Here is a 24820-nt window from a genome sequence, read left to right on the forward strand (position 1 = left end):
ACAGTGCACACAGTAAGTGCTCAATAAATATGACAATGCCCTGCACACAGTGCACACAGTAAGTGCTCAATAAATATGACAATGCTCTGCACACAGTGCACACAGCAAGTGCTCAATAAATATGACAATGCCCTGCACACAGTGCACACAGCAAGTGCTCAATAAATATGACAATGCTCCGCACACAGTGCACACAGTAAGTGCTCAATAAATATGACTGCTCCGCACACAGTGCACACAGTAAGTGCTCAATAAATATGACAATGCTCCGCACACAGTGCACACAGTAAGTGCTCAATAAATACGACAATGAATGAATGAATGACTTTAAATGGACTGTAGTGCGTTAAGATGTTATAAAGTTCAAATACCTCCTTTCTTTTCTTTGCTGCAGTATATAAGAAATTCTGGGCCGCCGTCGTAGGAGAAGCATAGTCTTCAAACACATCTGAGATTTCGGACGACAGAATCAGGTTACAATCCGCGCATTTTATAACTTCACATTTTATAACTTTTGAAAGGCGACCTGGTCATATAAAACAGCTCCCCAAATCCCCCAGGAATATTATTCTGCGACACGGAGAGGATAACCATGTTGTACTTAGGGATGATTGCGCCGTAAACCGCAAAAGGAAAAGGACCGGAGGATCAGTGGGTTGGTTTTCGTTCTGTTCCCGTCCGAATCGCGAGCGCGAAATTGTCCGCTTCCACTGAAAAATTTAAACCTGATCGACCTCTATGGTAGCCACTTCACGAAGGGAATAACGCTTTTTAGGATAAAAATCATTTCCGTACTTTTCCTACCAAGGCCATTCAAATCCGAGAAACAGTCTGCCCCAGTGGAAAGAGCACAGGGCCTCACGTGGACCTCAGACTCTTCACCTCCGTTTTACGGATGAGGAAACTGAGGCACAGAGAAGGGCGGTGATTTGCCCAAGGGGCCCACGGCAGACAAGCGGCAGAGTGGGGATTCGAACCCAGGTCCCAGCCCTGTGCTCTGTTTGCTAGGCCACGCTGCTACACAGTTTGCATGCTGTGTGCCCTTGAAGCAAGTCACTTCGCTGTGCCTCAGTTTCCTTATCTCTAAAATAGGAATTAAATTCCTGTTCTTCCCCAGACAGTAAATCCTATGTGGGACAGGGACTGTGTCTGCTATGATCATATTGTATCTACCTTGGCACATAGTAGCAGCGTGGCTCAGTGGAAAGAGCCCGGGCTTTGGAGTCAGAGGTCATGGGTTCAAATCCCGGCCCCGCCACTTGTCAGCTGTGTGACTCTGGGCAAGTCATTTAACTTCTCTGTGCCTCAGTTACCTCATCTGTAAAATGGGGATGAAAACTGTGAGCCCCCCGTGGGACAATCTGATTACCTTGTAACCTCCCCAGCGCTTAGAACTGTGCTTTGCACACAGTAAGCACTTAACAAATACCATTATTATTATTATTATTATTATCATTATTATTAATATTATTATAGTAAGGGAAGAGAAGCAGTGTGGCTCAGTGGAAAGAGCCCGGGCTTTGGAGTCAGAGGTCATGGGTTCAAATCCTGGCTCTGCCACCTGTCAGCTGTGTGACTTTGGGCAAGTCATTCAACTTCTCTGTGCCTCAGTTACCTCATCTGTAAAATGGGGATGAAAACTGTGAGCCCCCCGTGGGACAATCTGCTTACCTTGTAACTTCCCCAGCGCTTAGAACTGTGCTTTGCACACAGTAAGCGCTTAACAAATACCATTATTATTATTATTATTATTATCATTATTATTAATATTATTATAGTAAGGGAAGAGAAGCAGTGTGGCTCAGTGGAAAGAGCCCGGGCTTTGGAGTCAGAGGTCATGGGTTCAAATCCTGGCTCTGCCACCTGTCAGCTGTGTGACTTTGGGCAAGTCATTCAACTTCTCTGTGCCTCAGTTACCTCATCTGTAAAATGGGGATGAAAACTGTGAGCCCCCCGTGGGACAATCTGCTTACCTTGTAACCTCCCCAGCGCTTAGAACTGTGCTTTGCACATAGTAAGTGCTTAACAAATACCATCATTATTATTATTATTATTATTATTATAGTAAGGGAAGAGAAGCAGTGTGGCTCAGTGGAAAGGGTGTGGGCTTTGGAGTCAGAGGTCATGGGTTCAAATCCCAGCTCTGCCAACTGTCAGCTGTGTGACTTTAGGCAAGTCACTTCACTTCTCTGGGCCTCAGTTACCTCATCTGTAAAATGGGGATTAAAACTGTGAGCCCCTCGTGGGACAATCTGATTACCTTGTAACCTCCCTAGCGCTTAGAACAGTGCTTTGCACATAGTAAGTACTTAACAAATACCATCATTATTATTATTATTATTATTATTATTATTATTATTGTTATTATAGTAAGGGAAGGGAAGCAGTGTGGCTCAGTGGAAAGGGCATGGGCTTTGGAGTCAGAGGTCATGGGTTCAAATCCCAGCTCCGCCACTTGTCAGCTGTGTGACTTGGGGCAAGTCACCTAACTTCTCTGGGCCTCAGTTACCTCATCTGTAAAATGGGGATTAAAGACTGTGAGCCCCCGTGGGACAACCTGATCACCTTGTAACCTCCCCAGCGCTTAGAACAGTGCTTTGCACAGAGTAAGCGCTTAATAAATGCCATTATTATATTATTATCACCACAGTTGTCATCATTATTATTATCAATCCATCACTGGTATTTATTTTCAGAGAAGCGGCACGGCGAAGGGGCTAGAGAACGAGCCTGGGAGACGGAAGGTCATGGGTTCTAATCCCGGCCCCGCCATTTGTCTGCCGTGTGACCTTGGTCAAGTCACTCCACTTCTCTGGGCCTCAGTTCCCTCATCTGCAAAACGGAGGTCGAGACTGAGCGCCCCACAAGAAACAGGGCCGGCGTCCAACCCAATTTGCTTGTAACCTCCCAGCACCCGGCACATAGTAAGCGCTTAATAAACACCATCATTATTACTATAATTACTGAGAACTTTTACTGTGTGCAGAGCTGTACTCAGCCCTCGGGAGAGGACAATACAACAGAGTTGGCAGACATTATTATTATTATTATTATTATTATTATTATTATTATTATTATTATCAATCAGTCACTGGCATTTATTTTTAGAGAAGCAGCGTGGCTCAGTGGAAACAGCCCGGGCTTTGGAGTCAGAGGTCATGGGTTCAAATCCCGGCTCCGCCATTTGTCAGCTGTGTGACTCTGGGCAAGTCACTTCTCTGGGCCTCAGTTCCCTCATCTGGAAAATGGGGATGAAGACTGTGAGCCCCACGTGGGACAACCTATTTATAACCTAACCTATTTATAATCTAAAAATAACCTATTTATTCTACTTGTACATATCCATTCTATTTATTTTACTTTGTTAATATGTTCGGTTTTGTTCTCTGTCTCCCCCTTCTAGACTGTGAGCCCGCTGTTGGGCAGGGACCGTCTCTATATGTTGCCAACTTGGACTTCCCAAGCGCTTAGTACAGTGCTCTGCACACAGCAAGTGCTCAATACATACGATTGATTGATTGACAACCTGATCACCTGGTATCCTCCCAGCACTTAGAACAGTGATTTGCACATAGTAAGCGCTTAATGCCATCAGCGTGGCTCTGTGGAAAGAGCCCGGGCTTTGGAGTCAGAGGTAATGGGTTCGATTCCTGACTCTGCCGCATCTGCTGTGTGACCGTGGGCGAGTCATTTAACTTCTCTGAGCCTCAGTGACCTCATCTGTAAAATGGGGATGAAGACTGGGAGCCCCCCGTGGGACAACCTGATCACCTTGTAACCTCCCCAGTGCTTAGAACAGTGCTTTGTACATAATAAGCGCTTAATAAATGTTATTATTACTATTATTATTTCTGCACACAGCAAGCGCTCAATAAATACGACTGACTGACAACCCGATCACCTTGTATCCTCCCAGCGCTTAGAACAGTGATTTGCACGTAGTAAGCGCTTAATGCCATCAGCGTGGCTCTGTGGAAAGAGCACGGGCTTTGGAGGCAGAGGTCTTGGGTTCGATTCCCGACTCTGCCGCATCTGCTGTGTGACCGTGGGCCAGTCACTTAACTTCTCTGAGCCTCGGTGACCTCATCTGTAAAATGGGGATGAAGACTGGGAGCCCCCCGCGGGACAACCTGATCACCTTGTAACCTCCCCAGTGCTTAGAACAGTGCTTTGCACATAATAAGCGCTTAATAAATGCTATTATTATTATTATTATTATTTCTGCACACAGCAAGCGCTCAATAAATACGACTGATTGACAACCCGATCACCTTGTATCCTCCCAGCGCTTAGAACAGTGATTTGCACGTAGTAAGCGCTTAATGCCATCAGCGTGGCTCTGTGGAAAGAGCACGGGCTTTGGAGGCAGAGGTCATGGGTTCGATTCCCGACTCTGCCGCATCTGCTGTGTGACCGTGGGCCAGTCACTTAACTTCTCTGAGCCTCGGTGACCTCATCTGTGAAATGGGGATGAAGACTGGGAGCCCCCCGCGGGACAACCTGATCACCTTGTAACCTCCCCAGCGCTTAGAACAGTGCTTTGCACATAATAAGCGCTTAATAAATGCTATTATTATTATTATTATTATTATTATTTCTGCACACAGCAAGCGCTCAATAAATACGACTGATTGACAACCCGATCACCTTGTATCCTCCCAGCGCTTAGAACAGTTATTTGCACGTAGTAAGCGCTTAATGCCATCAGCGTGGCTCTGTGGAAAGAGCACGGGCTTTGGAGGCAGAGGTCTTGGGTTCGATTCCCGACTCTGCCGCATCTGCTGTGTGACCGTGGGCCAGTCACTTAACTTCTCTGAGCCTCGGTGACCTCATCTGTAAAATGGGGATGAAGATTGGGAGCCCCCCGCGGGACAACCTGATCACCTTGTAACCTCCCCAGCGCTTAGAACAGTGCTTTGCACATAGTAAGCGCTTAATAAATGCCATTATGATTATTATTACACGTTCCCTGCCCGCAACGAGCTTACAGTCTAGAGGGGGAGACAGATGTGAAAACAAATGAATAACTGAAAGTTACGTGTCAAAGTGCTGTAGGGCTGATGGTGGATTGAAGTAAGCGCTCAATAAATACAATTGATTGATTGGTTAATTGATTGATTGATTGATTGATTGATTGAATACCAGATGACCAGACAACGCAGAAGGGAGAGGGGTGGTCTGGCATAGAGGGACGGGGAGGGAGGATGTGGGAAAGCGGTCGGAAGGCGAGATAGATGTGATGGGCGCCCAGTGAATACACTGGCGTCAGAGGACTGGAGTGCACGGGCTGGGCTGGATTCATTCATTCAATCGTATTTATTGAGCGCTTACTGTGTGCAGAGCACTGTACTAAGCGCTTGGGAAGTCCAGGTTGGCAACAGACAGAGACGGTCCCTACCCAACAACGGGCTCACGGTCCAGAAGAGGAGATCGGTGAGGTAAGAGGAGCCAAACTGACTGAATTCTTATTATCACTGGTATTATTATTAAGACTAATAATATAGGTACATATCTATAATTCTATTTATTTATATTAATCATCATCATCATCATCATCAATCGCATTTATTGAGCGCTTACTATGTGCAGAGCACTGTACTAAGCGCTTGGGAAGTACAAGTTGGTAACATATAGAGACGGTCCCTACCCAGCAGTGGGCTCACAGTTTAAAAGGGGGAGACAGAGAACAAAACCAAACATACTAACAAAATAAAATAAATAGAATACATATGTACAAGTAAAATAAATAAATAGAGTAATAAATCTGTACAGGGGATGGACAGCCTGGAAGCCCAGGGTGAGGAGTTTCTGCTTGATGCCTGTTTAGCTTTAATTCTATCTGTTCTGACGATTTGACACCCGTCCACATGCTTTGTTTTGTTGTCTGTCTCCCCCTTCTAGGCTGTGAGCCCGTTGTTGGGTGGGGACCGTCTCTAGATGTTGCCAACGTGGACTTCCCAAGCGCTCAGTACAGCGCTCTGAACACAGTCAGCGCTCAATAAAAACAATTGAATGAATTGAATCCTAAGATTCCTTTAATGATTTCAATTCAATTCCATTTCAACATGGAAGTTGGAATTAAAGGATTTGCATCTGTGAAAGCATGTATATGACAGAGTACATTAAATCAAGGATTTTCTACATGGCTTAAAAATCTAGCTATCCACGTTTCAACCCAGACATCAGTTAAACATGTTTTAATGTAAATAAAATTTTTGAAAAATTTTATTCCCCAAAGTCCCGACATGAAGAACGTTTTATGAAGAGATCATTCATTCATTCATTCAATCAATCATACTTACTGATGACAGATTGTGAGCCCACTGTTGGGTAGGGACTGTCTCTATACGTTGCCAACTTGTACTTCCCAAGCGCTTAGTACAGTGCTCTGCACACAGTAAGCGCTCAATAAATACGATTGATTGATTGATCTATAATTCTATTTATTTATATTGATGCCTGTTTACTTGTTTTGATGTCTGTCTCCCCCCTTGTTGACCGCGAGCCCGCTGTGGGCAGGGATTGTCCCTCTTTGTTGCTGAACTGTACTTCCCAAGCGCTTAGTCCAGTGCTCTGCACACAGTAAGCGCTCAATAAATATGACTGAATGAGTGAAGTAATAATTGCATTTGTTAAGCACTTACTATGTGCCCGGGCACTGTACTAAGCTCTGGGGTGGATATGAGAGAATCAGGTTGGATACAGTCCCTGTCCCACATGGGGCTCACAGTCTTAATCCCCATTCTACAGATGAGATAACTGAGGTCCAGAGGAGTGAAGTGCCTTGCCCGAGGTCACACAGCAGACCGGTGGTGGAGCGGGATTAGAACCCATGACCTACTTACTCCCAGGCCCAGGCTCTATCCCCTATACCACCATGCTTCCAGTAACAATAATAATAATAAATTTATTGACCTCAATATATTACCTCAAATAACTACCAAATTTCGATGCAAATATATTCATGTATTTCATGAAATACATCTATATAATAAATACATATATAAATATATACTGTCCTCAATATATTATGCTATTTAACAGATAGGATGCAACTATTTCATGAAATACAAATATATATATACTGACCTCAGTATATTATCCTATACAACAGAATACTACCGGTTTATCAGTTGTGCCTATATTTTGCTGAGAACTTTCATATAGCTCTCCAAAAGAAAAACTGACATAGATTGTATAATAGCAAACACCTCAAACCATTACCAAATTTCGATGCCTTCCCAGACTGAGCCCCTTCTTTCCTCTCCCCCTCGTCCCCCTCTCCATCCCCCCGTCTTACCTCCTTCCCTTCCCCACAGCACCTGTATATATGTATATATGTATATATGTATATATGGTTGTACATATTTATTACTCTATTTATTTATTTTTTTTATTTATTTTACTTGTACATTTCTATCCTACTTATTTTATTTTGTTGGTATGTTTGGTTCAGTTCTCTGTCTCCCCCTTTTAGACTGTAAGCCCACTGTTGGGTAGGGACTGTCTCTATGTGATGCCAATTTGTACTTCCCAAGCGCTTAGTACAGTGCTCTGCACATAGTAAGCGCTCAATAAATACGATTGATTGATTGATTGATTGATGCAAATATATTCACAAACTTCATGAACTATATCGATATAATAAATACATATATAAATATATACTGTCCTCAATATATTATCCTATTTAACAGATAGGATGAAAATATTTAATGAAATACAAATATGTATATATATATATATATATATACTGACCTCAGTATATTATCGTATAAAACAGAATGCTACTGGTTGATCAGTTGTGCCTGAATTTTGCTTAGAACTTTCATATAGCTCTCCAAAAGAAAAACTGACATAGACTGTGTAATAGCAAACACCTCAAACCATTACCAAATTTCGATGCAAATATATTCATATACTTCATGAAATATATCTATATAATACATACATATATAAATATATACTGTCCTCAATATATTATCCTATTTAACAGATAGGATGCAAATATTTCATGTCTCCCCCATTTAGACTGTGAGCCCATTATTGGGTAGGGACTGTCTCTATATGTTGCCAACTTGTACTTCCCAAGCGCTTAGTACAATGCTCTGCACACAGTAAGCGCTCAATAAATACGATTGATGATGATGATGATGATGAAATACAAATATATATATACTGACCTCAGTATATTATCCTATACAACAGAATACTACCAGTTGATCAGTTGTGCCTGAATTTTGCTTAGAACTTTCATATAGCTCTCCAAAAGAAAAACTGACACAGATTGTGTAATAGCAAACACCTCAAACCATTACCAAATTTCGATGCAAATATATATATATATATATATACTTCATGAAATATATCTATGTAATAGATACATATAAAAATATATACTGTCCTCAATATATTATCCTATTTAACTGATAGGATGAAAATATTTCATGAAATACAAATATATATATACTGACCTCAATATATTATCCTATAGAACAGAATACTACCGGTTTATCAGTTGTGCCTGAATTTTGCTTAGAACTTTCATATAGCTCTCCAAAACAAAAACTAGATTGTATAATAGCAAACACCTCAAACCATTACCAAATTTCGATGCAAATATATTCATATACTTCATGAACTATATCTATGTAATAAACACATATATAAATATATACTGTCCTCAATACATTATCCTATTTAACAGATATGATGCAAATATTTCATGAAATACAAATATATATATATACTGACCTCGGTATATTATCCTATACAACAGAATACTACCAGTTTATCAGTTGTGCCTGAATTTTGCTTAGAACTTTCATATAGCTCTCCAAAAGAAAAACTAGATTGTATAATAGCAAACACCTCAAACCATTACCAAATTTCGATGCAAATATATTCATATACTTCATGAACTATATCTATGTAATAAATACACATATAAATATATACTGTCCTCAATATATTATCCTATTTAACAGATAGGATGCAAATATTTCATGAAATACAAATAAATATATATATATACACACACACTGAGGTCAGTATATATATATACTGACCTCAGTATATTATCCTATACAACAGAATACTACTGGTTGATCAGTTGTGCCTGAATTTTGCTTAGAACTTTCATATAGCTCTCCAAAAGAAAAACTAGATTGTATAATAGCAAACGCCTCAAGCCATTATCAAATTTCGATGCAAATATATTCATATACTTCATGAACTATATCTATATAATAAATACATATATAAATATATTCTGTCCTCAATATATTATCCTATTTAACAGATAGGATGCAAATATTTCATGAAATACAAATAAATATATATATATATATATATATACTGACCTCAATATATTATCCTATAGAACAGAATACTACCGGTTGATCAGTTGTGCCTGAATTTTGCTGAGAACTTTCATATAGCTCTCCAAAAGAAAAAGTGACGAAGATTGTGTAAAAGCCTCAAACCATTACCAAATTTCATGCGAATATATTCATACGGATCCTCTTGCCACAACTCCTCATCCTCATCCTTGTAGCACATCACGGAGAAAATGACCTCTTCGGATATATTCTAAGGACAGAGAATCAAAAAGCACGAAGGAAAAATTAAGAGTATTTGCTTAAGGCCTTTTCCTAGTTTTAAAGGTTTTATTCTCCCCCCACCCCACCCTACCCCCGACACCCATGGCCACTTCTGTCTGTTTCTTTCTGAGCTTTGCAAAATATAGAGTTCCATGAGGAGAGGAGTCATTTTTACTTGGTCCCGCGTAAAATAAATGGTTCCAGCGGGGGTTTTTTTATTTATTTTTTATTTATCTATCTATCTATCTATTTATTTATTTATTTATTTTTATTTTTATTTATTTTTATTTATCTATTTATTTTATTTTGTTAGTATGTTTGGTTTTGTTCTCTGTCTCCCCCCCTTTTAGACTGTGAGCCCACTGTTGGGTAGGGACTGTCTCTATATGTTGCCAACTTGTACTTCCCAAGCGCTTAGTACAGTGCTCTGCACACAGTAAGCGCTCAATAAATACGATTGATTGATTGATTGATTTTTTTTAATGGTATTTGTTAAGTGCTTTTCATGTGCTAGGCACTGCACTAAGCCCTGGGATAGATACACAGTCTTCTATAATAATAATAATCAATCAATCAATGACTGAGAGCTTACTGTGGGCAGAGCACTGTACTAAGCACTCGGGAGTGTACACTACAGAGGAGTGAAGTAATCTATCCAAGATCACACAGCGGATAAGTAGCGGAGCCGGGATTAGAACCCAGATCCTCCTGACTCCTTTCCGCTAAGCCACACTGCTTCTCCGAGAAATGTTTCTCCAATAAAGCCGTCCAATAAATTCATTCATTCAATCGCACTTATTGAGAGCTTACTGTGGGCAGAGCACTGTACTAAGCACTCGGGAGAGTACACTATCAATCAATCAATCAATCAATCGTATTTATTGAGCGCTTACTGTGTGCAGAGCACTGTACTAAGCGCTTGGGAAGTCCAAGTTGGCAACATCTAGAGACGGTCCCTACCCACCAGTGGGCTCACAGTCTAAAAGGGGGAGACAGAGAACAAAACCAAACATACTAACAAAATAAAATAAATAGAATAGATATGTACAGGTCAAATAAATAAATAAATAAGTACAAACATATATACATATGACTACAGATGAGTGAAGTGATCTGTCCAAGATCACACAGCGGACAAGTAGCGGAGCCGGGATTAGAACCCAGATCCTCCTGACTCCTTTCCGCTAAGCCACACTGCTTCTCCCAGAAATGTTTCTCCAATAAAGCAGTCCAATAAATTCATTCATTTGATCGCATTTATTGAAAGCTTACTGTGGGCAGAGCACTGTACTAAGCACTCGGGAGAGTACACTACAGAGGAGTGAAGTGATCTGTCCAAGATCACACAGCGGACAAGTAGCGGAGCCGGGATTAGAACCCAGATCCTCCTGACTTCTTTCCGCTACGCCACACTGCTTCTCCGAGAAATGTTTCTCCAATAAAGCCGTCCAATAAATTCATGCATTCCATCGCATTTACTGAGGGCTTACGGTGTCCAGAGCATTCATTTCATTCATTCATTCATTCAATCGTATTTATTGAGCGCTTACTGTGTGCAGAGCACTGTACTAAGCGCTTGGGAAGTCCAAGTTGGCAACGTCTAGAGACGGTCCCTACCCAACAGCGGGCTCACAGTGTAGAAGGGGGAGACAGAGAACAAAACCAAACATATTAACAAAATAAAATAAATAGAATAAATATGTAGAAATAAAATAGAGTAATGAAAAACAAAACATATTAACAAAATAAAATAAATAGAATAAATATGTAGAAATAGAGTAATAAAAAACAAAACATATTAACAAAATAAAATAAATAGAATAAATATGTAGAAATAAAATAGAGTAATAAAAAACAAAACATATTAACAAAATAAAATGAATAGAATAAATATGTAGAAATAAAATAGAGTAATAAAAAACAAAACATAGTAACAAAATAAAATGAATAGAATAAATATGTAGAAATAAAATAAATAGAGTAATAAATACGTACAAAAACACTCAGGACTGTACACTACAACAATAAACCGACAAATTCCCTGCTTACAGCGCAAATGCCAGAGAGCAAGCCTCACTGAACCCCACGAATGAATAACTCAACGGTCCCGGCACATTGCGAGGGCCTGTGTGAAGCCCAATAATAATAATGACGGCATTTGTTAGGCGCTTACTATGTGCCAAGCACTGTTCTAAGCGCTGGGGGGGATACAAGGCGATCAGGTTGTCCCACGTGGGGCTCACAGTCTTCATCCCCATTTTACAGATGAGGGAACTGAGGCTCAGAGAAGTGAAGTGACTGGCCCAAAGTCACACCGCTGACATCGCCTTACCTCCTTCCCTTCCCCACAGCACCTGTTTATATGTATATATGTTTGCACATATTTATTACTCTATTTATTTATTTATTTTACTTGTACAAATCCGTAAAAACATAGATACATATATACAGGGTCTAGAAGGGGGAGGCAGAGAGCAAAATTGAACATATTAACAAAATAAAATAAATAGAATAAATGTGTACAAATAAAATAAATAAATGAATAGAGTAATAAATCCGTACAAACATAGATACATATATACAGGGTCTAGAAGGGGGAGGTAGAGAACAAAACCAAACATATTGACAAAATAAAATGAATAGAATAAATATGTACAAATAAAATAAATAAATGAATAGAATAATAAATCCGTACAAACATAGATACATATATACAGGGTATAGAAGGGGGAGGCAGAGAACAAAACCGAACATATTGACAAAATAAAATAAATAGAATAAATGTGTACAAATAAAATAAATAAATGAATAGAGCAATAAATCTGTACAAACATAGATACATACATACAGGGTCTAGAAGGGGGAGGCAGAGAACAAAACCAAACATATTGACAAAATTAAATAAATAGAATAAATACGTACAAATAAAATAAATAAATGAATAGAGTAATAAATCTGTACAAACATAGATACATATGTACAGGGTCTAGAAGGGGGAGGCAGAGAACAAAACCAAACATATTGACAAAATAAAATGAATAGAATAAATATGTACAAATAAAATAAATAAATGAATAGAATAATAAATCCGTACAAACACAGATACATATATACAGGGTCTAGAAGGGGGAGGCAGAGAACAAACAACATATTGACAAAATAAAATAAATAGAATAAATATGTACAAATAAAATAAATAAATGAATAGAGTAATAAATCCGTACAAGCATATATACAGGGTCTAGAAGGGGGAGGCAGAGAACAAAACCAAACATATTCACAAAATAAAATAAATAGAATAAATATGTACATATAAAATAAATAAATGAATAGAGTAATAAATCCATACAAACACAGATACATATATACAGGGTCTAGAAGGGGGAGGCAGAGAACAAAAGCGAACATATTAACAAAATTAAATAAATGGAATAAATATATGTACTAATAAAATAAAATAAATGAATAGAGTAATAAATCCGTATAAACATAGATACATATATACAGGGTCTAGAAGGGGGAGGCAGAGAACAAAACCAAACATATTGACAAAATTAAATAAATAGAATAAATATGTACAAATAAAATAAATAAATGGAGTAATAAATCCATACAAACATAGATATATATATACAGGGTCTAGAAGGGGGAGGCAGAGAACAAAACCGAACATATTAACAAAATAAAATAAATAGAATAAATATGTACAAATAAAATAAATAAATGGAGTAATAAATCCGTGCAAACATAGATACATATATACAGGGTCTAGAAGGGGGAGGCAGAGAACAAAACCGAACATATTGACAAAATAAAATAAATAGAATAAATATGTACAAATAAAATAAATAAATCCATAGACTCCATAGCCCGGGCTCTTTCCACTGAGCCACGCTGCTGCTCAAGCTGCCTCTGGTTATCGGTCTACAAGATTTTCACCAAACAACGAAATTCTCCAATGCCCTGCTATGGGACAAGGAAGATTCAGATGCTGGTGGCATCAAATATTTCTATCTGCATCAATCAATCGTATTTATTGATCGTTTACTGTGTGCAGAGCACTGTACTAAGCGCTTGGGAAGTCCAAGTTGGCAACATCTAGAGACGGTCCCTACCCAACAGTGGGCTCTCAGTCTAGAAGGGGGAGACTTTAAGAGACATTTAACATATTTAAGAGCTGTGTTGAAAATACAATCGACACTTTTTCCTCTCATCATCATCATCAATCGTATTTATTGAGCGCTTACTGTGTACAGAGCACTGTACTAAGCGCTTGGGAAGTACAAGTTGGCAACATATAGAGACGGTCCCTACCCAACAGTGGGCTCACAGTCTAAAAGCGGGGAGACAGAGAGCATCACAACACTATGTTAGGAAATATCTGGACAGCGTTAACAGCCGTTGGAAAACGTTTAGTACATATTTGCTATTCTTTTTATTTTGTTAGCGATGTACATATAGCTTTAATTCTATTTGTTCTGACGATTTTGACACCTGTCTAAATGTTTTGTTTTGTCGTCTGTCTCCCCCTTCTAGACTGTGAGCCCGTTGTTGGATAGGGACCGTCTCTATGTGTTGCCGACTTGTACGTCCCAAGCGCTTAGTACAGTGTTCTGCACACAGTAAGCGCTCAATAAATACGATTGAATGAATGAATATAGCTGTAATTCTATTTGTTCTGACAATTTTGACACTTGTCTACATGTTTTGTTTTGTTGTCTGTCTCCCCCTTCTAGACTGTGAGCCCGCTGTTGGGTAGGGACCATTTCTATATGTTGCTGACTTGTACTTCCCGGCTCTGCCAATTGTCAGCTGGGTGACTTTGGGCAAGTCACTTCACTTCTCTGGGCCTCAGTTCCCTCATCTGTAAAATGGGGGTGAAGACTGTGAGCCCCCTGTGGGACAACCTGATCACCTTGTAACCTCCCCAGCGCTTAGAACAGTGCTTTGCACATAGAAAGCGCTTAATAAATGCCGTTATTATTATTATTAGTACCCGTAAATAAATGACGTTTGATTCCCTGATATCCCACCTTGTCTTCTTTATCCTGAAATAACATGTCACGGCCCGGATTTCCATCTAAGAGGGAAAAGTCTCAGACCGGAGCAAAAAATTGTGACACTGACAAAATGGAGATTGAAACTGTGAATCACCTATGGGATGGGGTCGGGCCCAACCTGATTTTCTTGTATCCACCCCAGCGCTTAGTACGATTGACTACGTACAATAATATTAATAGTGAATTAGTACAATAAATATGATTGAATGAATGAATGAATGAAGTACAGTGCCCGGCACCGAGTAAGCGCTTAACGAATATCGCGATCATTAGAACCAACAGCCTGAAAAACCCAAGGAAGGGGGAGTACGGTTATTTAAGAGACTTGGATTGATCACACGTCACCTAAACCGCTTTTTTCTTTAATACCATTTCCCGCGGCTCCCGCCAATCACCGCGTAAAAGTCATCGGACTTTAAACGCTGTCGCTTCTTTGAGGGAAATTACGCCTTTGGGTCTGAAGCCGACGGCGCGGCAATAACCGAGGCGGAATCGCGTTCCGGGAAAGTGCCGGTCGATCCTTACCTGAATATGCGGCTTCATCTGCTTCCAGGTGACGGAATGAACGACTCCTTGGTTCAGGTAGTTCAGTGTCTGCTGAAGAACTCGCGGGGCTACGTATTCTTTTTGCCGATACTGGTCAAGAATTTTTAAGAGCACCTGATGGAAAGGAAGTTGCAAAAGAGAGGGGAGAGGTGAAACTTCCCAGCAAAAACAGGACGGCGCCTCGCGTCTTTAAAAACCACATTTCCGGCATGAAAGGTAACCAAATAGGCATTCGGGACAGTACAGGTTATAACGATGGCATTTGTTAAGCGCTTACTATTCATTCATTCATTCATTCGATCGTATTTATTGGGCGCTTACTGTGTGCAGAGCACTGTACTAAGCGCTTGGGAAGTCCAAGTTGGCAACATAGAGAGACGGTCCCTACCCAACAGTGGGCTCACAGTCTAGAAGTAATTTGAAAACAGGGCTTTCACCCAACCAAACCTCCCGCTTCGCTCGCATGAAGTGTAATAAGTGGCAGTTGAGTCGTTTAGCCCAAAGGGAGAAAGAGTCGGATTCAAATCTTCCCCAAACCCTGATCTAGCCTGAAAATTAGACTCCAGGCCTCCTATCCCGGAGCCGTGGATAAGGGAGAATCCTGGTTTGCTTCTGGGAAAGAGTTTGGGCTCGGGAGCCAAAAAGACCTGGATTCTAATCTCGGCTCTGCCATTCGCCCTACTGAGAGCTCACCACGTGCCAAGCACTGTTCTAAGCGCCGGGGGGGATATGAGGTGATCAGGTTGTCCCACGGGGGGCTCACAGTTTGCATCCCCATTTGCCAGATGAGGGAACTGAGGCTCAGAGAGGTTCAGTGACTTGCCCACGGTCACACAGTTGTCTCGGCTGTGTCAGAAAGCGTTCAGGCCTCTCTACATTTCACCCAGTGGATGGAGTCAAATCTTGGAATTACCTTTGATGCTCCCAGAGGACTTTTAAAAGCCCGGTGAAAACTTCATTTCTACCTGAACTAAAATATTCGAGCTACAGCTCATTCAATCAATTGTATTTATTGAGCGCTTACTGTGTGCAGAGCACTGTACTAAGCGATTGGGAAGGACAAGTTGGCCACATATAGAGACGGCCCCTACCCAACAGTGGGCTCACACTCTAAAAGGGGGAGACGGAGAACAAAACCAAACATACTAACAAAATAAAATAAATAGAATAGATATGCACAAGTAAAATAGAGTAATAAATATGTACAAACATATATCCATATATACAGGTGCTGTGGGGAAGGGAAGGAGGTAAGATGGGGGGGATGGAGAGGAGGGCGAGGGGGAGAGGAAGCATTCAGGCCTCTCTAAATTTCACCCAGTGGATGGAGTCAAATCTTGGAATTGCCCAAGGCCGTCTCTGATGCTCCCAGAGGACTTTTAAAAGCCCGGTGAAATCTTCATTTCAATCAATCAATCAATCAATCATATTTATTGAGCGCTTACTGTGCGCAAAGCACTGTACTGAGCGCTTGGGAAGTACAAGTTGGCAACATATAGAGACGGTCCCTACCCAACAGTGGGCTCTTCATTTCTACCTGAACTAAAATATTCGAGCTACAGCTCCGATTCCCCCGGGGCCTGGAATGCCCCCATTCCCTCTGTCCATCCTCCAAGCTAGCTCTCTTCCTCCCTTCAAGGCCCTGCTGAGAGCTCACCTCCTCCAGGAGGCCTTCCCACACTGAGCCCCCTCCTTCCTCTCCCCCTCCTTCCCCTCTCCTTCCCCACCGCCTTACCTCCTTCCCTTCCCCACAGCACCTGTATATATGTATATAGGTTTGTACATATTTATTACTCTATTTATTTATTTATTTATTTATTTTACTTGTACATATCTATTCTATTTATTTTATTTTGTTAGTATTTTTGGTTTTCTTCTCTGTCTCCCCCTTTTAGACTGTGAGCCCACTGTTGGGTAGGGACTGTCTCTATATGTTGCCAACTTGTACTTCCCAAGTGCTTAGTACAGTGCTCTGCACATAGTAAGCGCTCAATAAATATGATTGATGATATGATGATGGATAGATGGGTCCCAAAGTCACGCCCATCTGTAAAAGATGGACCTCACAGAGCAGACAATGAATGAATTAATCACCTTATATCCTCCCCAGCGCTTAGAACAGTGCTTTGCACATATTAAGTGCTTAACAAATGTCATTATCATCATTATATTTACTATTCTATTTATTTTGTTAATGATGTGCATATATAGCTTCTAGACTGTGAGCCCACTGTTGGATAGGGACCGTCCCTATATGTTGCCAACTTGTACTTCCCAAGTGCTTAGTACAGTGCTCTGCACACAGTAAGCGCTCAATAAATACGATTGAATGAATGAATGAATAGCTTTAATTCTATTTTTTCTGATGTTTTTGACACCTGTCTACACGTTTTGTTCTGTTGTCCGTCTCCCCCTTCTAGACTGTGAGCCCGTTGTTGGGTAGAGACCCTCTCTCTATGTTGTCGACTTGTACTTCCCAAGCGCTTAGTACAGTGCTCTGCACACAGTAAGCGCTCAAAAAATACGATTGAATGAATGAATGAATAGCTTTAATTATATTTTTTCTGACGGTTTTGACACCTGCCTACACGTTTTGTTCTGTCGTCCGTCTCCCCCTTCTAGACTGTGAGCCCGTTGTTGGGTAGAGACCGTCGCTCTATGTTGCCGACTTGTACTTCCCAAGCGCTCAGTCCAGTGCTCTGCACACAGTAAGCGCTCAATAAATACGACTGAATGAATGGATAGCTTTAATTCTATTTTTTCTGACGGTTTTGACACCTGTCTACATGTTTTGTTCTGTCGTCTGTCTTCCCCTTCTAGACTGTGAGCCCGTTGTTGGGTAGAGACCGTCTCTCTATGCTGTCGACTTGTACTTCCCAAGCGCTTAGTCCAGTGCTCTGCACACAGTAAGTGCTCAATAAATACGATTGAATGAATGAATAGCTTTAATTCTATTTTTTCGGACGGTTTTGACACCTGTCTACACGTTTTGTTCTGCTGTGCCTCAGTTACCTCATCTGGAAAATGGAGATTAAAGACTGTGAGCCCCCCCTGGGACAACCTGATCACCTTCCCCAGCGCTTAGAACAGTGCTTTGCACATAGTAAGCGCTTAATAAATGCCATTATTATTATTATTATTATCTCCAAGTGGACGTTTCAGATATAAAAGGGCATCCGTTTTCACTCCCTCAATGAGGGAGTGTGAGCCCACTGTTGGGTAGGGACCGTCTCTATGTGTTGCCAACTTGTACTTCCCAAGCGCTTAGTCCAGTGCTCTGCACACAGTGAGCGCTCAATAAATACGACTGAACAAATGAATGAATGAATATAGAGACGGTCCCTACCCAACAGCAGGCTCAGTTTAAAAGGGGGAGACAGACAACAAAACACATTAACAAAATAAAATAAATAGAATAAATACGTACAACTAAAATGAACTTGTACTTCCCAAGCGCTTATTACAGTGCTCTGCACACGGTAAGCGCTCAATAAATACGATTGAACGAATGAATGAATGAATCTACCCCAGCACGGAGAACAGTGCCTGGCAGATAGTAAGCGCTTAACAAATACCACAATAATAATTATTATTATCATTATTATTATTATACGGACTGGGGTGCTCGAGATGACAACGCAGACCCATGTCCTCAAAGTTCCCCCGGGGCCTCCGGGAAATTGAGGTGAAACTTGGTGGAGACAGAGGAAGGAAATTCTTGAAAGCCTATTATCAATCGATCAATCAATCATATTTATTGAGCGCTTACTGTGTGCAGAGCACTGTACTGAGCGCTTGGGAAGTACATGTGCAGGGCATTGTATTGGACGCTTGGGAAAGTTGATTCAAGGTAAAAGGGTCCCAGAGACATTTCGGGGGGACCCTCATGTGGCTCTGTGGAAAGAGCCCGGGCTTTGGAGTCAGAGGTCATGGGTTCAAATCCAGGCTCCGCCAATTGTCAGCTGTGTGACTTTGGGCCCGTCACTTCATTCATTCAATCACATTTATTGAGCGCTTACTGTGTGCCGAGCACTGTACTAAGCGCTTGGGAAGTACAAGTAGGCAACATCTAGAGACGGTCCCGACCCAACAGCGGGCTCACAGTCTAGAAGGGGGAGACAGACAACAACAAGCGCTTACTATGTGTCAGACACTGTACTAAGCACTGCGGTGGATACAGGCAAATCGGGTTGGACTCAGTCCCTGTCCCACAGGGGGCTCACAGACTTCATCCCCATTTTACAGATGAGGGAACTGAGGCACAGAGAAGTGAAGTGACTGGCCCAAGATTCAGTCAATCATATTTATTGAGCGCTTACTGTGTGCAGAGCACTGTACCAAGCGCTTGGGAAGTACAAGTCGGCAACATCTAGAGACGGTTCCTACCCAACAGCGGGCTCACAGTCTAGAAGGGGGAGACAGACAACAACAAGCGCTTACTATGTGTCGGACACTGTACTAAGCGCTGTGGTGGATACAGGCAAATCGGGTTGGACTCAGTCCCTGTTCCACAGGAGGCTCACAGACTTCATCCCCATTTTACAGATGAGGTAACTGAGGCACAGAGAAGTGAAGTGACTGGCCCAAGATTCAGTCAATCGCATTTTTGAGCCCTTACTGTGTGCAGAGCACTGTACCAAGCGCTTGGGAAGTACAAGTCGGCAACATATAGAGACAGTCCTGACCCAATAGCGGGCTCACAGTCTAGAAGGGGAGACAGACAACAACAAGCGCTTACTATGTGTCACACACTGTATTAAGCACTGGGATGGATACAGGCAAATCGGGTTGGACTCAGTCCCTGTCCCACAGGGGGCTCACAGTCTTCATCCCCATTTTACAGATGAGGGAACTTCACTTCACTGGGCCTCAGTTCCCTCATCTGTAGAATGGGGATGAAGACTGTGAGCCCCCAGTAGGACAACCTGGTCACTTTGTAACCTCCCCAGTGCTTAGAACAGTGCTTTGCACATAGTAAGTGCTTAATAAATGCCATTATTATTATTATTATTATGGTATTGACACCTGTCTACTTGTTCTGTTTTGGAACAGTGCTTTGCACATAGTAGGCGCTTAACAAATACCATCATTATTATTATGATGATGATTTTGCTGTCTGTCTCCCCCTTCTAGACTGTGAGCCGTTGCTGGGTAGGGACCGTCTCTGTTGCCGAACTGTACTTTCCAAGCGCTTAGTCCAGTGCTCTGCCCACAGTAAGCGCTCAATAAATACGACTGTATGAATGAATGACCCCTGGAACCCCGAGCTAGCCCTTCTTGGAAGAGACTTTATCTCAGAGTCTGCTGAAACGCATTCCTAGTAAAGCCTCAGGGATCAATCAATATCAATCAATCGTATTTATTGAGCGCTTACTGTGTGCAGAGCACTGTACTAAGCGCTTGGGAAGTACAAGTTGGCAACATATAGAGACAGTCCCTACCCAACAGTGGGCTCATCCCACAAAATGCTCGACTTCATGTCTACAGAAGGGAGAAGAAGGGCCCTCTCCCCACGCTCGGAGAAGCAGTGCGGCCAAGTGGCTGCAGCCCGGGCCTGAGAAGCAGAAGGTCTTGGGTTCTAATAATAATAATAATACTAATGATAACAATAATAATAATAATAAATAATGGCATTTATTAAGCGCTTACTGTATGCAAAGCACTGTTCTAAGCGCTGGGGAGGTTACAAGGTGATCAGGTTGTCCCACGGGGGGCTCACAGTCTTCATCCCCATTTTCCAGATGAGGGAACTGAGGCCCAGAGAAGTGAAGTGACTTGCCCAAGGTCACCCAGCAGACAGGTGGCGGGGCTGGGATTAGAACCCATGACCTCTGGCTCCCGAGACCGGGCTCTTGCCACTGAGCCACGCTGCTTCCCATCCGCTCCGGAGCTCAGTACAGCACTTGGCACATAGTAAGCGCTTCACGGACGTCTCTAGATGTTGCCAACTTGTCCTACCCAAGCACTTAGTACAGTGCTCTGCACACAGTAAGCGCTCAATAAATACAATTGACTGACTGACTTGAAAAAAATGAAAAAAACCCACAGAGACCTAAGTACTTACCGTCCCAAGCAAGCAACCACAAGAAATAACAGCCTAGGCTTAGAGGGCTTCCACACCTACCTAGGGCTCCAGCGCTTAGAACAGTGCTTTGCACATAGTAAGCGCTTAATAAATGCTATCATTAATAATAATAATAATAATAATAATAATAATAATAATAATAATAATAATAGAATTTAGAGAAGCATTAGTAACCAGGTTGCTGTTCTTCCCAGAAGAGTCAAGCCGCACAATTCAATCCTCTCTGACTCAAGAAGGCCCGAAAACTAGGGTGAGTTGGGGCTGCGGGGGAAATGATGTTGCCAATTTGTACTTCCCAAGCGCTTAGTACAGTGCTCTGCACATAGTAAGCGCTCAATAAATACGATCGATGATGATGATGATGATGACGATGATGATGATGGCATTTGTCAAGCGCTTACTATGTGCACAGCACTGTTCTAAGCGCTGGGGGGGATACAAGGTGATCAAGTTGTCCCACGGGGGGCTCACAGTCTTAATCCCCATTTTCCGGATGAGGGGACTGAGGCTCAGAGAAGTTAAGTGACTTGCCCACGGTCACACAGCAGACATGTGGCGGAGTCGGGATTTGAACCCACGACCTCTGACTCCAAAGCCCGGGCTCTTTCCACTAAGCCACGCTGCTTCAACAACAACAATAACGATTACGGTATTTGTTAAGCGCTTACTATGTGCAAGTCACTATACGAAGCGCTGGGGTAGATCTATAACAATTAAGAAATACCACCATTATTATAAAAGAGATGCAGAGAAGCAGCGTGGCTCAGTGGAAAGAGCACGGGCTTTGGAGTCAGAGGTCATGGGTTCGAATCCCGACTCCGCCACATGTCTGCTGTGGGACTTTGGGCAAGTCACTTCACTTCTCTGAGCCTCAGTTACCTCGTCTGTAAAACGGGGATTAAGACTGTGAGCCCCACGTGGGACAACCTGATCACTTTGTATCCCCCCAAGCGCTTAGAACACTGCTTTGCACATAGTAAGCGCTTAACAAATACCAACATTATTATTATTATTATTATTATTATAAAATGATAGCACCCGCTGTTAAAGTAGTTCCTGAGCAAGTACGTCCCCTTCAGGGTCACTGTGTGGAAGAACTTGTGAGAAGCAGCGTCGCTTAGTTGATAGAGGCCGGGCCCGGGAGTCGGAAGGTCATGGGTTCTAATCCCGGCTCCGCCACTTCTCTGCTGGGTCACCTCGGGCAAGTCGCTTCGCTTCTCTGTGCCTCAGTTACCTCATCTGTAAAGTGGGGATTAAGACTATGGGACAGGGACAGTGTCCAACCCGATGACCTTGTATCTACCCCAGCGCTTAGGGCAGCGCACTTAACAAATACCGTTATTATTGGTACTATTATTATTAAAAACGGTAGAAAATTTTTAGACTGTGAGCCCGCTGTTGGGTAGGGACCGTCTCTATATGTTGCCAACTTGGACTTCCCAAGCGCTTAGTCCAGTGCTCTGCACACAGTAAGCGCTCAATAAATACGATTGATTGATTGAACTAAGCTAATCGGGTTGGACCCAGTCCCTGTCCCGCATGGGGCTCACACTCTTAATCCCCCAAATTGAGCCATCCTTCGAAGGAGCCTGGGCCAGCCTTATCGAGGGCTTCCACCCAGTGCTTAGAATTAATCAATCAATCAATCGTATTTATTGAGCGCTTACTATGTGCAGAGCACTGTACTAAGCGCTTGGGAAGTACAAATTGGCAACACATAGAGACAGTCCCTACCCAACAGTGGGCTCACAGTCTAAAAGGGGGAGACAGAGAACAAAACCAAACATACCAACAAAATAAAATAAATAGGATAGAAATGTACAAGTAAAATAAATAAATAAATAAATAAATAAATAGAGTAATAAATATGTACAACCATATATACATATATACAGGTGCTGTGGGGAAGGGAAGGAGGTAAGATGGGGGGATGGAGAGGGGGACGAGGGGGAGAGGAAGGAAGGGGCTCAGTCTGGGAAGGCCTCCTGGAGGAGGTGAGCTCTCAGCAGGGCCTTGAAGGGAGGAAGAGGCCTAGCTTGGCGGATGGGCAGAGGGAGGGCATTCCAGGCCCGGGGGAGGACGTGGGCCGGGGGTCGACGGCGGGACAGGCGAGAACGAGGTAGGGTGAGGAGATTAGCGGCGGAGGAGTGGAGGTTACAGCGCTTGGCATGTAGTAAGCGCTTAAAAAGTACCGTAATTATTACTGATTCCCCCCAAGTCTTCCATCCCTTTCCAGGGATCTGGAATGGATTCCCCCCCAGCCAAAAAGAAGCAATTAAGAGAAGCAGCGTGGCTCAGTGGAAAGAGCCCGGGCTTTGGAGTCAGAGGTCACGGGTTCGAATCCCGGCTCCGCCAACTATCAGCTGGTGTGACTCTGGGCAAGTCACTTCACTTCTCTGGGCCTCAGTCACCTCATCTGTAAAATGGGGATAATAATAATAATAATAATAATGGCATTTATTAAGCGCTTACTATGTGCAAAGCACTGTTCTAAGCACTGGGGAGGTTACAAGGTGATATATGTTGCCAACTTGTACTTCCCAAGCGCTTAGTACAGTGCTCTGCACACAGTAAGCGCTCAATAAATACGATTGAATAGAATGAATGAATGAATCACCTTATATCCTCCCCAGCACTTAGAACAGTGCTTTGCACATACCAAGTGCTTAACAAATGTCATTATTATTATTACTTATATTTACTATTCTAATTATTTTGTTAATGATGTGCATATATAGCTTCTAGACTGTGAGCCCACTGTTGGATAGGGACAGTCCCTATATGTTGCCAACTTGTACTTCCCAAGCGCTTAGTACAGTGCTCTGCACACAGTAAGCGCTCAATACATATGATTGAATGAATGAATCAGGTTGTCCCACGGGGGGCTCACAGTCTTAATCCTCATTTTACAGATGAGGAAACTGAGGCAACTGAGGATGAAGACTGGGAGCCCCCCGCGGGACAACCTGATCACCCTGTAACCTCCCCAGCGCTTAGAACAGTGCTTTGCACATAGTAAGCGCTTAATAACTGCCATCAAAAAAACAATTCCGACTGCTTAGAAGGGCAGGCATTTCTCACAGGCCCCTGGGTGGATAATAATACTACTAATAATAGTATTTTTAAGCGCTTATTATGTGTCCAGAACTATTCTAAGCATTCAATCAATCAATTGTATTTATTGAGCGCTTACTGTGTGCAGAGCACTGTACTAAGCGCTTGGGAAGTACAAGTTGGCAACATATAGAGACAGTCCCTACCCAACAGTGGGCTCACAGTCTAAGATAAAACAACTGTAACGATGCTGGTTGAGAAACTGGCTGGTTCTTTTTCCCCAAAGATTTGTCAGTTTCCCAGAACTCCCTTTTATTTTATTCAACAGTCCTTCGGATGCTTTGAGCACTCTGCGCTAAGCACTTATCCTCGCTTTTAGAGGCTGCTTTTTAGAGTCTCATCATCATCATCATCATCATCATCAATCGTATTTATTGAGCGCTTACTATGTGCAGAGCACTGTACTAAGCGCT

General features: G+C 42.2%; 1 protein-coding gene across 3 annotated transcripts in view; it reads right to left on the reverse strand.

The window, feature by feature from the left end:
- The window catches only part of IPO8 (importin 8), a 186205-nt gene that overhangs the window by 102049 nt on the left and 59336 nt on the right, over positions 1 to 24820 (reverse strand). For all 3 annotated transcript variants that reach the window (XM_038761146.1, XM_038761154.1, XM_038761137.1), the window contains 3 exons: positions 15188 to 15322; positions 9492 to 9591; positions 372 to 448 (listed from right to left, as the gene is read on the reverse strand). In XM_038761146.1, the coding sequence (XP_038617074.1) occupies positions 372 to 448; positions 9492 to 9591; positions 15188 to 15322 (312 nt within the window). The remainder of the gene's footprint in view (positions 1 to 371; positions 449 to 9491; positions 9592 to 15187; positions 15323 to 24820) is intronic.

This window comes from Tachyglossus aculeatus, chromosome 2, assembly GCF_015852505.1.
Source record: "Tachyglossus aculeatus isolate mTacAcu1 chromosome 2, mTacAcu1.pri, whole genome shotgun sequence".
NCBI lineage: Eukaryota > Metazoa > Chordata > Mammalia > Monotremata > Tachyglossidae > Tachyglossus > Tachyglossus aculeatus.